The sequence below is a fragment of the Dipodomys merriami genome, unplaced genomic scaffold, assembly GCF_024711535.1.
Source record: "Dipodomys merriami isolate MVZ:Mamm:240054 unplaced genomic scaffold, mDipMer1.0.p SCAF_1, whole genome shotgun sequence".
Classification (NCBI taxonomy): Eukaryota; Metazoa; Chordata; class Mammalia; order Rodentia; family Heteromyidae; genus Dipodomys; species Dipodomys merriami.
The window spans coordinates 19,882,861-19,897,659 of record NW_027202270.1 but is presented as its reverse complement, the minus strand read 5'-3'; the positions used below and the strand labels follow the sequence as shown (position 1 = coordinate 19,897,659).

Here is a 14,799-nt window from a genome sequence, read left to right as displayed (position 1 = left end):
ACACATGCATGCATGCATGCATGCATATACAAAGAAAGCAAAAGTTTAGAGTTTGTTTTTAGTTAGAAAATGCGTCCAGCTGGGTGCTGGTACCTCATGCCTTGGACTTGGGAAGCTGAGAGCAAAAGGCTCATGGTTCCAGGCTACTCTGGGTAGAAAAGTTTGAGAGTCTTATATGAAAAATAGCCAGCAAAAACAGGGCTGAAGGAATTGTTCAGTTTGTAGATTGCCAGTTTAGCAATGTGAAGCTTTGAATTCAAATCTCAGAACCAGAAAAAGTAAGGACACACCACCCAGTCTGGGTGATTTGCTGCTGTGTGGGAAGTCCTGTTACTCTGAAAGGCGTTGGAAACTGTTCAGGAAGGAGAAATACCATCCAATTCATGTTAGCTGCAAAGCCCTGCAAATGAGCCACATAGAAAGCTGAACCTTTAGCTCCAGTTCTAGGTCATACCTCTAGATCTGAGCCAGGACTGTCCATAGGAGCTCTGAATTCATGTTGGGATCTTTAGCTATGTTGTATATTAAGTAGCAAATAGAGATTTTGGCTCTCAAATTATTATATTTGTTTCCTGTCTCCCTCCGTTTACAATTAGCTTGACTAAAAGTAAACATTAAGGATATAATTATTGGAACCACATTGTTGGCTCTGTTTAACACCATATTTTCTAACCACACTTGCACATGTGATTCTGCCAACTCAGCATTTTGAGCCTTTTTTTTAAAAAGGTATATAGTATGTCCCCATACCTGGAAGTAATGAAGTCCACTTTTTCCATCTTCTTGCAAATGTCAATTGGTGAGAATGGGTAACAGGAACTGGGGGACAGGGGACGGAAGGGCGGGGGGGGGGGCAGCAGGGATAGTTAATCCTGGTGTGCATCAAGTATCAAAACCCAGAGTTGCTTCATTCCACGAAACAGCTAAATTTAGAGCTGTCCACACTCCTCATTTTGTGTTCCCACCGTCCTGTCAGACAGTTGGACCAAAGCTACCATTGCTCACTGAAAACAGCACCAGCTCATGCCCTCTCTGCCTTCTATTCAGCTTCCTTTGTTTGTATTTAAGCCACGGTAGCCAGAACCAGCTAGCACAGTCTTCATAATGCAGAGCAAACGTGGGCCACACTCAGGAAGCTAAGGTAGGAGGATCGCAAGTTACCAGCCTGTGCTACATAGGGAAACTTCTACTTGCAAAGACAAAACAGGTGGAGGAGATAGCTCATATCTGTAATTGTAACTTCTCAGGAATTAGAGATCACAAGGATCATGGTTTGAGGTCAGCCTGGGCAAAAAGTTTCTGTGACAGCATCTTAAAGAAAAAAAAACCAAAAAACTGGATGTGGTAGCACACCCAGTGTATCCTCCTAGGTGCTGTAGGAAGTATAAGGAGGAGCACAGTCCAGGCTAGTCAGTAAAACAGATCTTTCAGAAATGATAAGCAAAAGGAGCTGGAAGAGTGGCTTAAGCAGCAGAGCACCAGCCTAGCAAATGTGCCCTGAAGTCAAACCCAGTACTGCCAAAAACAAAAAGCATGTCAGAACCCAGACTGAATTTCACTGGTTTTCAAATGAAAGATATAATGATTTATTTAATGTACTTTTCATTGACCTACATTTATTAGTTGTACAAGGAGGTTTCATGTGACTTGATTCCTCCCTCCCATCATCACTTTCCTCTCCTCATCCCATGGCTATCTCCACAAATCATTGATTCATTTTCACACAAGTATTTGAGATAATTCACCATAGTCAGCCTTCTTCGCCCTCTCATAAAGTCCTAGTTTATCCTCAGAATGTCTCTTTTCTAATCCCATTTGAAGTATAGTTAATATTTACAATTGTGTGTTTTTAAAATTTTTAATTGTACATAGGGGTTTCAGCTCCAATACATCTTGCTCGGTGTCACCTCTTCCATATGACTTCTGATCAGCAAGTAGTCACGGAAGAGTAGAGGAGGGCCCACAGCAGAAAACATCTTGATCAGAAAAGTTATTTTGATTGAGGGAATGCCGGTGCCCAAGCAGAAAAGAACCACCTTGTACTCATGTGAGCACCGCCATCTACACATTCTCCTCTGCCTGGTCCTTGGACACCATCTGCCTAGGGCATTTCCCAGAGCCTGGTCGTCTTTTTCTCACAGCACAAACCCCTGCAGGTCTTCAGACTCCCAGTGCCTTCTAATTTTGGTAAACAGTATGGTTAACACAAACTTAGTTATTTCTTACTGTGTAGCCCAGCCTGGCCTCCAACTCTTGATCCTCCTGTCTTAGGGCTAGAATCACAGGTATGCACCCCCCTGTCCAAATGTGTCTTAAAGAATTGCAATAACTCACATATGGAAAAGTGCATGAAACCTCCACCTTTTAGAAGAGATGTAAGTAGGCATCTATCACCAGCCCTGAGGTCAAAAAATAGACCTCCAGCAGTATCTTTGTTCATTTGTCCTGGCCTGCATCTGTTCCTCCAAGCCATCTGTACCTTTAAGATGATGACGACCTTGCTTTGTGGCTCAGTAGCCTTAACCTCTTGTGGTTTGCCACTTCTCCATGCAGAGGCTGAATAGGCTCTGATTAAAAGCACATGGGAAAGGCTGAACAGGCTCTGATTAAAAGCACATAGCCAGCAGCAGGGTCAGGGTGAAGTCCCAGCTCTGCCTCCTGAAAGCTATGTGGGCTTAGGTGGTGGACTCACGAAGCCTGGCCCTTCCTTTTTGCTTATACAATGACAGAAACAATATCCACTGCCCAGGGTTGCTCTGAAGAATAAACGAGACCAAATACTAAGCACACTTAAAACACCACCAGTTAAACACGACAGGAAAAATGCTATTCCTTTCACACTAATGGTTTTTGTTTTGTTTGTTTTGAACTGAGCAGTGCTAAGTGCTAGTGTTCACTAGGCAGATACTCTAACCCCTTGAGTCACAGTTCCAGCCTTTTTCATTTTTGATAGGGTCTTGTGGGTTGGCTGGGAGCTGGCATCTGACACCTGACCCTCCTACTTGACATTTCCTTTGTAGGTAGGATGGCTGAACCACCACACCCAGCTTACTTGTTGCAAAGTGGTCTTGCTAATATCACACACCTCAAACCTTAATCCTCCTGATCTCTAACTCCTGAATAGCTCAGATTGTATGTATAATTATGACAACATGCTCTGGCCTTTCACATTCCCTGCGTACATGGGAAACATGGGAAGAGCTGGAAATGTGGCTTGGCGTTAGAGTGCTTGCCTAGCATGCACAATGCCCTGGGTTCAATTCCTCAGTACCACATAAACAGAAAATGCTAAGCAGGGTGCTGGTGGTTTACGCCTGTAATCCTAGCTACTTAGGAAGCTGAGATCTGAGGATCACAGTTCAAAGCCAGCCCAGGCAGGAAAGTCCCGAGACTCTTACCTCCAATAAGTCACCAGAAAACTGGAAGTGGCACTGTGGCTCAAGCAGTAGAGCACTCAGTTCGAGTTTAAGAGCTCAGGACAGGCCGGGCGCTGGTGGCTCACGCCTGTAATCCTAGCTACTCAGGAGGCTGAGATCTGAGGATCCCGGTTCAAAGCCAGCCCGGGCAGGAAAGACCGTGAGACTCCTATCTCCAATAAACCACCAGAAAAGCGGAAGTGGCGCTGTAGCTCAAGTGGTAGAGCGCTCGCCTTGAGCTGAAGAGCTGAGGGACAGCGCCCAGGCCCAGAGTTCAAGCCCCACGACCGACAAAAAAAAAAAAAAAAAGAGCTCAGGACAGCACCCAGGCCCAGAGTTCAAGCCCCACAACTGACAAAAACAAAAAGCCAGAAGTGGTGCTGTGGCTCAAGCGGTAGAGTGCTAGCCTTGAGCAAAAGGAAGGGACAGTGCTTAGGTCCTGAGTTCAAGCCCCAGGACTGGCAAAAAAAAAACCCACAAAAACAAGCATGGGAAATAGAGGAAGATGGTAATATATGGAAAGTGCTATGAAAGTGTGTATTTGGGGATTGAGAGATAGGTATTGATACAGAGAAAGAAAAATGTTTTCAATTCTCTTGGGTGTTCTCCTAGGGGTGCAAGATCCAGTGGTAACTGTCTCACTTTTGCGGGAGCTGCCACACCTTTCCCAAACAGCAATACCAGTGTACCTTTCTATCAGCAGTGAGGAAGGATTCTGTTCCTCTACCAACATGGCATGATTTGGGGTCAAAAATAACGTTTCAGTGTTGGGTTGAGGAATTTAACAGCCAGGGCTGAAGGAGAAATCCACAGGTTCATGGTAGAAGCTCTGCCCAGCAGTCTCCTGGCAAAGGCATTGCTACCTTCAGAATGAAATGGCTGTGTTCAGAACAGTAAGATGCACAGCTTTGACTGAGAGAATCCTTGGCCTTCAGGCATTTGACCTGGGCACAGCCTTGGTAAGAAAGAGTCAGAGCACTGACTTCAGACTTCCAAAAGTTGCTCCTTTCAGGCCGTTAAGAGACACCACACAACAGCTATTTCAGAGAGAAATTTGGTTCCAAGGAGTGTTAAGACCTGTATGTTTCCGAAGAGTAAGTAAAAAAGAAGCTAAGGAGATGTAAAACATGCTTCAGTATCTCACCTGTTTGTACTGAGGAACATATAATTAGAATTTCCCATTTGAGGTTTTCATGAGATCACTCCTTGCTCTTTTATTACAGTATTTCCTCCTTTTCTGCTTTAGGCAGAGTTTTGTTTGCAATTCAAATCAAATCTTTAGTTTTAGTGAGGATCAAGTATGACAGTGAATGAAATAAACTCACACCTCCAACAGCAGTCCAGCGGACTTGAACTTGTCTGATCTATAGCAAGTCCTTTCCTTTATGCTGCTGCTGATTTGCCCACCTTACCAAAATCTTTAAAAATCCCCAGACAGAAGCTCCAATGGTGGCCTTTTTGTTAAAGCAGTTAAATTGTATCCCATGAAAATGAGATTTTTTTTTTTTTAAATTGTGGCCTGCCACTTTCCCCACCACAGTAATGGGAACTAACCAACCAGGAAGCAATTTCAGCTCCCAGTGTGCTGACGTGGTGTTTCTTAATCACTGTAATGAGTTTCATACAACTAGAAATGGAATAGAATTTTCGATGGAAATATAATTAAGTGGAAAAAGTCATTTCTTGTACTTGTCATTTCTACCTGATTATTTCTCTACAACTCCCCTAAAAGAGCCCTCCCTGCAGGCTCATCGTGATTATTATATACCAATTTGCGTAATTCATTTAGACCACTACAGCTAAAAACAATATAGACACACAATAAATTCCATTACCCATCAAGGACAGTATGACACAGAAAAACTTCAAAACTTGTTTTCTCTTTAAAGTCTAGTCATCAGCAGGACACTGGTAGCAACTCAGGAGGCTGAGATCTGAGAATCATGGTTTGAAGCCAGCCCAGACAGGAAAGTCTGTGCAACTCTAGCTCTAGTTAACCACCAGAAAACCAGAAGTGGAGCTGTGGCTAAAAGTGGTAGAGACTATCCTTGAGCAAAAGAGTCCAGGGACAGCACCCAAGGCCCTGAGTTCAAGCCCCACAACAAAACATTTGTTAAAAATTTTAAATGTCTAGTCATCTTTACTAGTTTTACCTAAGTTTTCCTGGATTGCCTATTTGCTTAACACATTTCTCAGGGAAAGCATTAATTGGACAGGTAAAAGAGCTTTACAAGTATGGAGTTCTCATGCTGGAGAATTTTTAATCAGAAATGGTCAAGACAAAAAAAAAATGTTCAGTGCCAATTAATAGAAGTCTAAGGGCAGCTTCACAGTGACCAGGTACTCAAGAAACTCCACAAAGGGGCTGGGAAGGTGGCTCAGTGGTAGAGCGCTTGCCTTGCATGTCTGAGGCCCTGGGTTCGATTCCTCAGCACCACATAAGCAAAAAAAAAAAAGCCGGAAGTGGCGCTGTGATTCAAGTGGTAGAGCGCTAGCCTTGAGCTGAAGAGCTGAGGGACAGCACCCAGGCCCAGAGTTCAGGCCCCACAACCGGACCCCCCCCCCCCCAGCCAAAAAAAAAAAAAAAAAAAACTTCCACAAAGACACCAGATCCTGCCTTTATGTAGAGAGATAATTTCTATGTTTGAGACAAATGATTCAAATAGAAAATGCAACCTGGGTACTAACTGGCATGCTGTGCCAAAACTATGCAAGTTGTAGTTACTAACCAAAGTTTTAGTTGCCATGTTTTCATTTTGTTTTGTTGGTCAGTCGTGGGGCTTGAACTCTGGGCCTGGGGCACTGTCCCTCAGCTCTGTCAGCTTAAGGCGAGTGCTCTACCACTTGAGCCACAGCACCACTTCTAGTTTCCTGGTGATTTATTGGAGATAAGTTTCACGGACTTTCTTGCCTGGGCAGGCTTTGAACCTCAATCCTCAGATCTCAGCCTCCTGAGTAGCTAGGATTATAGGCGTGAGCCACTGGCGCCATGTTATTTTTAAGAAGATAATGTCAGAAGATCTATAATGTTTTATTTCGAAGATATAAATAATTTATACCAATTTATATGTGATGGATTGGGAAATGTTTAAGTTCTAGGTATTTTTTAAAGGAAGACATTAGTTGTTTGTAAGTAAAGCCTAATAGTTATGTTTGACCATGAGAAAAAAAACTAACAATTTTCTTGCCAGGCACTCGTGGTTCACACCTGTAATACTAGCTACTCAGGGAGCTGAGTCTTGAGGATCACACTTCAAAGCCATACAAAACAGGAAAGTCTGAGACTTTTTATTTCTAATTAACCAACTAAAAGTCAGAAATAGAGCTATGGTTCAAGTGATAAAGTGCCAGCCTTGAGTGAAAAAAGTAAGAAACAGTGTTCAAGCCCTTAGTTCAAGCTCTAGTACCAACATTTTTACCATGCTTGCAGTATAGTGCCTAAACAGAAAAGACCCTTTACATTTGTTTAATCTTTTTCAAGCTTCATTTGTAACTTTATTGCTTCTAAAAACCCGTAAAACATTTGAGAAGGGTGTTATTTATTTTTAACTGTAGATTATGATTTTTCTGTTAAAAGTTGAAGAGGCTTGTTAGTCATTTAATTAACATGGTCCAACCAGATTTATTTAAACTGCATTTTAGGGAAACTTTATATAGGTTTGTGGTTTATAGCATAGTCAACGTTCACCCAAAGTTGCTTTTTCTTAGCTTTTAAATATAATGACCATCAGACAAGACAAGATCGGGCTGAAGCTCAGGTGTCTGCCGGGCCACTTCATTTTTGCAGACCAAAGGTCTAGAAGCTGGTGTGCCTGTGTCTCCAGTGGGGTTCCCATAGCTTTGTGGTGAGCAGCGGCAGCCACACCAGACCTCTGCTAGAGCCACCTGATCCTGCAACAAGGCTGAATGGCCAGTGGTTTGAAATCAAAGCCCAGGATCTGGGCCTGTGGTTTGCTGTATTCCTTGTAAAATTCAGCTGGAGCTTCTCCACCAAAGAGATGCTAAATGTCGAAATATTTTTAAAATTGCAAAGCAGCTCAAATGTGAGCTTGTTTTTCTCTTCCTGAAAAATGAAAGTTCATTTTATGTATTTATAGTCTTACAAGGTATTAATTTTCCATTGGATGTTACTATTTATTGTTCTGAGCATCAGAGTTTAAGTAGGCTTGTTTTTTTTCCCCCTCTTTCTTTTAGGGACTTGAACCCAAAGCTCACACATCCTAAGCAGTACAACTGAGATACAGCCCCAGCCCTGAATGTCAGTATTAATCCCAAAGTTTTATTTCCCCAAGGTGAAATGGAAAAGGAAATTATCTTTGCAGGCCAGGAGTAAGCAAACTGTTCAGTGGGGACTTTATCAAGTCATGCTAAGTGTCTGCCGACATGAATTAACACAGGCTGGAGAGAGGTTATTATACCAGAGGGATTCCCTAAGACAAAACTGCCTTGTTCTGTAATGTTGTAACTGCTCAGTCATCCTCATTTTCCTTGCAGGTGATCTGTAGAGTAGATGTCTATTCAGTGAAGGAAGGAGAAGAGGAGAGGGGAAGCATTATAGTGGCTAAAGTAACCGAAGATTATTTCAGGCATACATTCCTGAAGTGTTAGCTCCAAAGTTTAATATAAATACTTGAGTCCACTTAAGGTAAACAAGCTCTCTCTCCAGAAGAGCATTAAAAAAAAAAAAGGGATCTATAACTGGGTTCTGTGGCTCACTCCTTGCTACACAAGAGACTAAGATCTGAGGACTCTGGTTCAAAACCAGCCCAGACGGGCTGGGAAGGTGGCTCATTGGTAGAACGCTTGCCTTGCATGCATGAGGTCCTAGGTTCAATTCCTCAGCACCACATAAGCAAAAAGGAAAAGCCAGAAGTGGTGCTGTGGCTTAAGTGGTAGAGCGCCTAGCCTTGAGCTGAAGAGCTGAGGGACAGTGCCCAGGCCGAGTTCAGGCTCCACGACCGGACCCCCCCCCCAAAAAAAAAAAAAAAAAAAAAAAAAAACCAGCCCAGACGGGAAAATCTGTGAGACTCTTATTTCCAGTTAACCACCAAAAAGCCAGAAGTGGTGCTATGTTTCAAGTGGTATTATGTCAGAACTGAGCACAAAAGCTCAGGACCAATGCCCGGGTCCTGGGTTCAAGCCCCAGAAACACCCCCAACACATACACACAAGATTCTGTGTTTTTCAGCTGGGCGTCAGTGGCTCACACCTATAATCCTAGCTACTCAGGCGGTTGAGATCTGAGGATCACAGTTCAAAGCCAGCCCGGGCAGGAAAGTCCGTGAGACTCTTATCCCCAATAAAAACTGATAGAAAACCGGAAGTGGCCCTGTGGCTCAAGTGGTAGAGCACTCACCTTGAGCTGAAGAGTGCAGGGACAGTGCTCAGGCCCAGAGTTTAAGACCCACGACTGACCAAAAGGAAAAAAAAAGATTCTGTGTTTTTCTAGCAATAGGTAGAAAGTCTTGTTGTACAGAAATCACCTAAGATTTACACATTTTCAATTTGTTAAATTGAAAAGAAAAAGCACATTCATGAAGATTCTCATTTCCTCCCCCAATACCTGGGTGTTTTTGTTTTTTAAAGAGACTTTCAAGTCGTGGAATGTAAATCTTTTATTAAAACAGTTTCTTTCCACAGTAGTAAAGCTTTGGCACATACAGTATAAAAAATAATCACCAACCATAATCATACCAAATTCCTCTTATCAACTGCATACTAAGTGTCTTCAATACAATTTTTTCCGTATAAAAATACTGGGAAAAATTGATAAATAACAGGTAAGAGAAAGGTATTTCCAGGCAATTATTAAAATCTTCTGAAAGTAAGTACTGTGAAAAAAAATTTCAAACATCACAGTATGCCCTATCGATAGTCGAGGGGCCTGGACAGTTAAATGAAAGCAGAAGTGTTTGGGTAACTTTCCTATTGAAAAATTTTTTTAGTATCAGTCAATACATTTTGCATCTTGGTTGGCTGCATATGCTTCTCTATGGATCCCAAACCAAATCACACTGAGAATCATTTCTTTAAAAAATACTGAGCGGTACTGAATATTCTGAAGCAGAGCAGGCAGTGCACTGCCCTTACACGAGAAATATCTCAAAACCCTCCCAGGGTGATGCTTTCGGACAAGCTGTGAGTCGCGCTGAAGCTGGAGGTCTTAACTCCAGGGCAAAAGGCATAAGAAAGAAACGAACACTCAAACATGAGATCTGCTGCATCACTCTAGTTTGGATGGACCTCGGCAGAGAAAGAGAGAGACACGCTTGCTCCTTTGGGTTGCAAATATTACTCTCTGGAATCTTCTCTGTCAGCCTGGACATCTAACGGCATGAAGCATTCAATTGGACAATTAACATTCTGTTAAATGGAAAAAAAAAAAAGAAAGCACTGAGAAAAACAACGAAAGTGTGAACAGAGAAGACTTCTATGGCAGGTACTTACAGAAAGGACACTTTCAAGACCCTACCAAAACACTAAGCAATCCGAGAGGTTCAGGAGTTTAATAAACTACACATTCTGATCTAGGACATAGTGACCCACCCAAGTCACTTGTAAGACTTTTATTAAATATTATTAGTTTTTCCTGGTAGTGGAGATTGAAGCCTCACATTTCCTAGGCAGGTGCTCTACCATTTTTGCCCTGCCCCCATTCCGTTTCTGGATTATTTTCAAGGTATGGTCTCAATGTATGTCCCCCTGACAACCTGGTCTGTGATCCTGCTATTTGTGCTTTCCCGTGGCTGACAATGACAGGCACACACCACCCGCTCAGCCATTGGTTAAATGGAATCTTCAGCTACTTCCCTCACTTCTTCAACCCCCATGTCCTCTCCTGGGGACCTTGATTCCCCAAGTCTCTACATCCCAAGCAGCTATGATGATAGGTTTTGTCAGACCTTTTATAAAAGAAATTTAAACTCATTTGATTCATTTAGAAGAAGCATACTTCCCGCTGTGCACCTGATTGCATTTGGGGAGGGAGACATGACAAAACGCACTTACAGTGTTCGTTCTCTGGTGGTATCTCTGTGAATACTGGTTGTAGGAGTGGCCAGTGGTGCCCTCAGGACTGGATTCAGCCCCCGGTCTGCGGCAGTTGTCACAGCGCCAGCCCTGAGGAGAGAACATAAAATCAAATTAAAATAACCAGAGGACACTGTAATTTAGTGCTTGAGTAAAGACTCTTGCCTCTTGTGCATTGCAAAATACAAGCAGATAATCACTAAGGAAGCTGTGATGATGGTCCCACTTATTTAAATTCTCCATACATTTTGGTTTATTGCCGTATCTTACACTTGCCCTGCCTGTTTTCGTCGGTCCTTTCTCTGGACATGTCCTCCATTGTCTTTCTATGCAAACCCCACTCACCGACCAAGGCTCATTCCAGCCCAGCCACCTCAGTAAGCTTTCTGCACTGAATAGAGGAGATGTGCCTAGAATCCTAGCATTTCTCAGAGACTAAACTGTCTCTCTGCTTTCTTCCCTCCCCGGAACAAATCTCAGACATCAGCCAGCCCGTGCTTCTCTTTCTCATGGAAGCTTACTGATTCCAGCCTCACTCAATCATACTTAATTAGTTTGATTTTGCAATGTCTGCTAGTGTAATGTGTCTGACTTCTCTAGGCCACTTCTCACTCCCTTTATTTTCCCCTCCTTATTTAGCATAGTATTATAGCAACATTTAAGGATCAATGAGGGGCACCAAGAGGTGGCATTTGCTTAGATCCCAGGTATTGTTCAAAATATTTAACCATGCTGCAACACAGGTGGCTCATGTCTGTAATCCCAGCTACTCAAAAAATAGACCTGAGAACTGTAATTCGAAGCCAGCCTGGCCTGGGTTGAAAAGTCCATGAGACTCCTTATTTCCTGTTAATCACCCAAAAAACTGGAAGTGAAACTGTGACTCAAATGGTAGAGCACCAGCCTTGAGAGAAAATAGCTCAGGAATAGCACTCAGGCCCTGAGTTCAAATCCCAGTATTGCACACACACACTAACAAATAATATAGCAAGAGCACTCCTACAGCTTTAACACTTTAGGTGCTAAGGAAGAGGGCAAACAGGTATTACAGGGATTGAGGCTGACAAGGACAGGGAACCTGGGAAAGGATACTCTTGTCTTAGGGACTCTTCATTAGAGGTCCTGGTACCCTTGTGTACATAGCACATCCACACAGAAGCCTCCTTTGTGTGTCATCTACATTGTAGAGAGCTTAGTACGTCCAGTCTTACCCGCTGGCCTCCGAAGCATGTGCAAGAGCAAATGGCCCCCAGGTATTCCTTCTGCCACTGTTCGCCTACATGGTATGTCTTCCCATCGTCATAGCATGTAGCTTCATCTACATGTGGGTACAAATAAAAAGTGTAAGACTAAGAAGGTAAAGTAGACTTGACCTAATGTCAGGGTGGCTCCAACATTTGTATCTTAGCCCAAATCTCATGCATGTGAGTGTCCATGGTAGGTGGTGATGCATAGATCTTAGGGCCATGTTTCTCCAAGCTTGATCTACTAGGTTCAATGGGAAGACAGAAAGGTTTTAACTGAGTGGGGGGTGGGGGGGGGAGGGAGAGGTAAAGAGAAGCACAGAAAGGGAGGCAGGGAGGGTGAATAAATGCAATCTTACTATTCAGTGTAAACTAAGTGGAAAATGAACTATATAACTTATGGGCAGGGATAGGATAGGAAAACTAGGGGAAAGCAAAGGAATGACAGTGTCCAAAAATAAAAATGCAGTCATTATCTAACTTAAATGGAAAACCCTCTGTACAACACCTTAATAAAAACAATTTAAAAAAAGGCTATAGGCTGGGAATGTGGCTTAGTGGTAGAGTGCTTGCCTAGCATGCATGAAGCTCTGGGTTCGATTCCTCAGTACTACATAAACAAAAAAAGCCAGAAGTGGGGCTGTAGCTCAAGTGCTAGAATGCTAGCCTTGAGCAAAAGAAGCTCAGGAACCATGCGCAGGCCCTGAGTTCAAGTCCAAGGACTGATGAAAAAAAAACGACCAAATAAAATAAACCCTGTATCTACAGATTAACAAAGCCTTCTTGTAATATTTTCCTGAAGATAATGGTCAAAATATTCAGGCTAGAAAAGTTAGAAAGTGCTACAGTATCTTGGAATAGCATTAAGTGATACATGACTCCTTTTTGAACCTCAACTTTGCATTTCCAAGTCAAAAGAATAACAAAAACCACCATTCCATCTTCAAAGAGATCTCCAAGTCCCTGCAGATAACAAAAAGGGGGAGCATTCTAGAAGGCAGAGATCTGTGGCAACATACGAGGATCACACTTGAATTCTCCTTTTCCATTCCCGAGACACGTGCAGCTCATCATCTGGCCGTTTTCTCCCTGCCGATCCCACTTCTCTCCAATCTTGAAGTTCACACCATTGTCATGGCACCATTCTGCAAAATGGAGAAACCACAGACAAAGGGTTCGTTGTGTTCTGACTCACGGGACAGCCAGTGCACTGGAATGGATGGATCCAGAAAGTGTGAGAAGTTACAGATATGAGCTCCATGATGGGCAGACTCTGACTGGATGTTAAAATATTGTCTACAGTATTTGATATTTTCTAGGCCACTTTCAAAGTTTATTCTGTTACTAATATGTCATAGAACAAATCAATGACTCCCATTTGAATTCTCACTATTAAGATTTAAAATTTTTTAGAGAATTAAAGTCAGATTGGGTATTTTTTTTTTTTTGGTAGGTCGTGGGGCATGAACTCTGGGCCTGGGTGCTCTCCCTCAGCTCTTCAGCTGAAGGCTAGCACTCTACCACTTGAACCACAGCACCACTTCTAGTTTTCTGGTGGTTTATTGGAAATACGAGTCTCATGGACTTTCCTGCAGGGCAGGTTTTGAACCACAATCCTCAGATCTCAGCCTCCTGAGTAGCAAGGATTACAGCATGAGACACCAGCACCCAGCTTGGATGTTTTAGGGATTAAAAAAAATCACTTTGGATTTTCTGAGACCTCAGAGATAAAGTAGTTAATCAGTCATAAGTAGAGATCAAATGATTTCTACCAGTCACCACTTGCCTCATATAAATAGAAGGCATAAAATAAACCTAAGTGACAGAACAGAAATGAAGCAGAATGACAACAATCATAATTAACCTACAAGTAAAACATGGCTTCCACAGACGTCCAAGGCCCAAGTTATGCATCTAACTATCAGAAATAAAAGTGACTTTTTTTTTTTTTTTTTTGGGTCCAGTCGTGGGCCTGAACTCTGGGCCTGGGCACTGCCCTCAGCTCTTCAGCTCAAGGCTAGCGCTCTACCACTTGAGCCACAGCACCACTTCCGGCTTTTTTCTTTTTGCTTATGTGGTGCTGAGGAATCGAACCCAGGGCCTCATGCATGCAAGGCAAGTGCTCTACCACTGAGCCATCTCCCCAGCCCATAAAAGTGACTTTTTAATCCCTGAAACAGAACATCCTTCAGAAATTTACACCACAATGCATCACTTCTTCCATTTTATCAATAATGCCGTCTTAAACTATAAAAAAGTTAAAGAATTATAACATTTTAGTAAAGAATATGTAGGTTGAGCTAAAGATTCACACAAACAAGCATATAGTTGGGTCCCCACAATTGTACCTAGGTACTTATGCAGGTAAAAATATGCAAAGAAAAGGTAGTTCAATGCCCAAAAGTAACAATCACCAAGTAGACAGTAATGACATCAACTCCATCAGAAGATTCTCCAGAGCCCTGCCCCACCTTCCCATTCTCAGCTGGCCAAGCTCAGAAGTCCTACACTGAAAACACTGATTAGCTTTTAAATTTCAGTCTGGATTAAATCACTTTGTGTATACAACAGAAGTAAAATGCATTCAAGCAATTTTTAAAAAAAAATCTGTTCTATTTCAGTTCCACAGAATGATTTCTGTAATTGTCCATAGGAGGGCTTGTTCATAAGATATAATGGTTAGCACCTGTAAAATAAATCAATGGTGAATAATTATATCTCCTAAATAGAAATAATAAGTGAAACATTATAGATTCTACTATTAAACCTCAAAGCATAATAGGTAATTCCTAGGATCAGGTTTTACTACAAACTTCTTTAAAGTTAAAATGCCTTTATGCTTTGAAAATCAAATTATGTTTTAATTCTAGTTGATTCCTGTGTACACATTGCTTCATATTATTAGAAATTGTTAAAGCTGAGTGATGGTTGTTGTGATGGTAGTGGTAGAGACAGAGACAGAGGGACAGAGAGACAGAGTATGTGTGTGTGTATATAATGGTATACTGACACAAGTATGTTTGGTTTGTGTTTAAAGACACAGTGTTTACATTTTTAAATGTTCACCTCTGATCTCATTCAACATAAAGATTAACAGCGATTTGGTAGTT

General features: G+C 42.2%; 1 protein-coding gene across 12 annotated transcripts in view; it reads right to left on the bottom strand.

Moving 5' to 3' along the window:
* Positions 1 to 9,013: 9,013 nt before the first annotated feature.
* The window catches only part of Fn1 (fibronectin 1), a 69,663-nt gene continuing 63,877 nt past the window's right edge, over positions 9,014 to 14,799 (bottom strand). For all 12 annotated transcript variants that reach the window (XM_070017634.1, XM_070017643.1, XM_070017695.1 and 9 more), the window contains 4 exons: positions 12,709 to 12,834; positions 11,657 to 11,763; positions 10,425 to 10,535; positions 9,014 to 9,779 (listed from right to left, as the gene is read on the bottom strand). In XM_070017634.1, the coding sequence (XP_069873735.1) occupies positions 9,708 to 9,779; positions 10,425 to 10,535; positions 11,657 to 11,763; positions 12,709 to 12,834 (416 nt within the window). In that variant the 3' untranslated portion in view covers positions 9,014 to 9,707. The remainder of the gene's footprint in view (positions 9,780 to 10,424; positions 10,536 to 11,656; positions 11,764 to 12,708; positions 12,835 to 14,799) is intronic.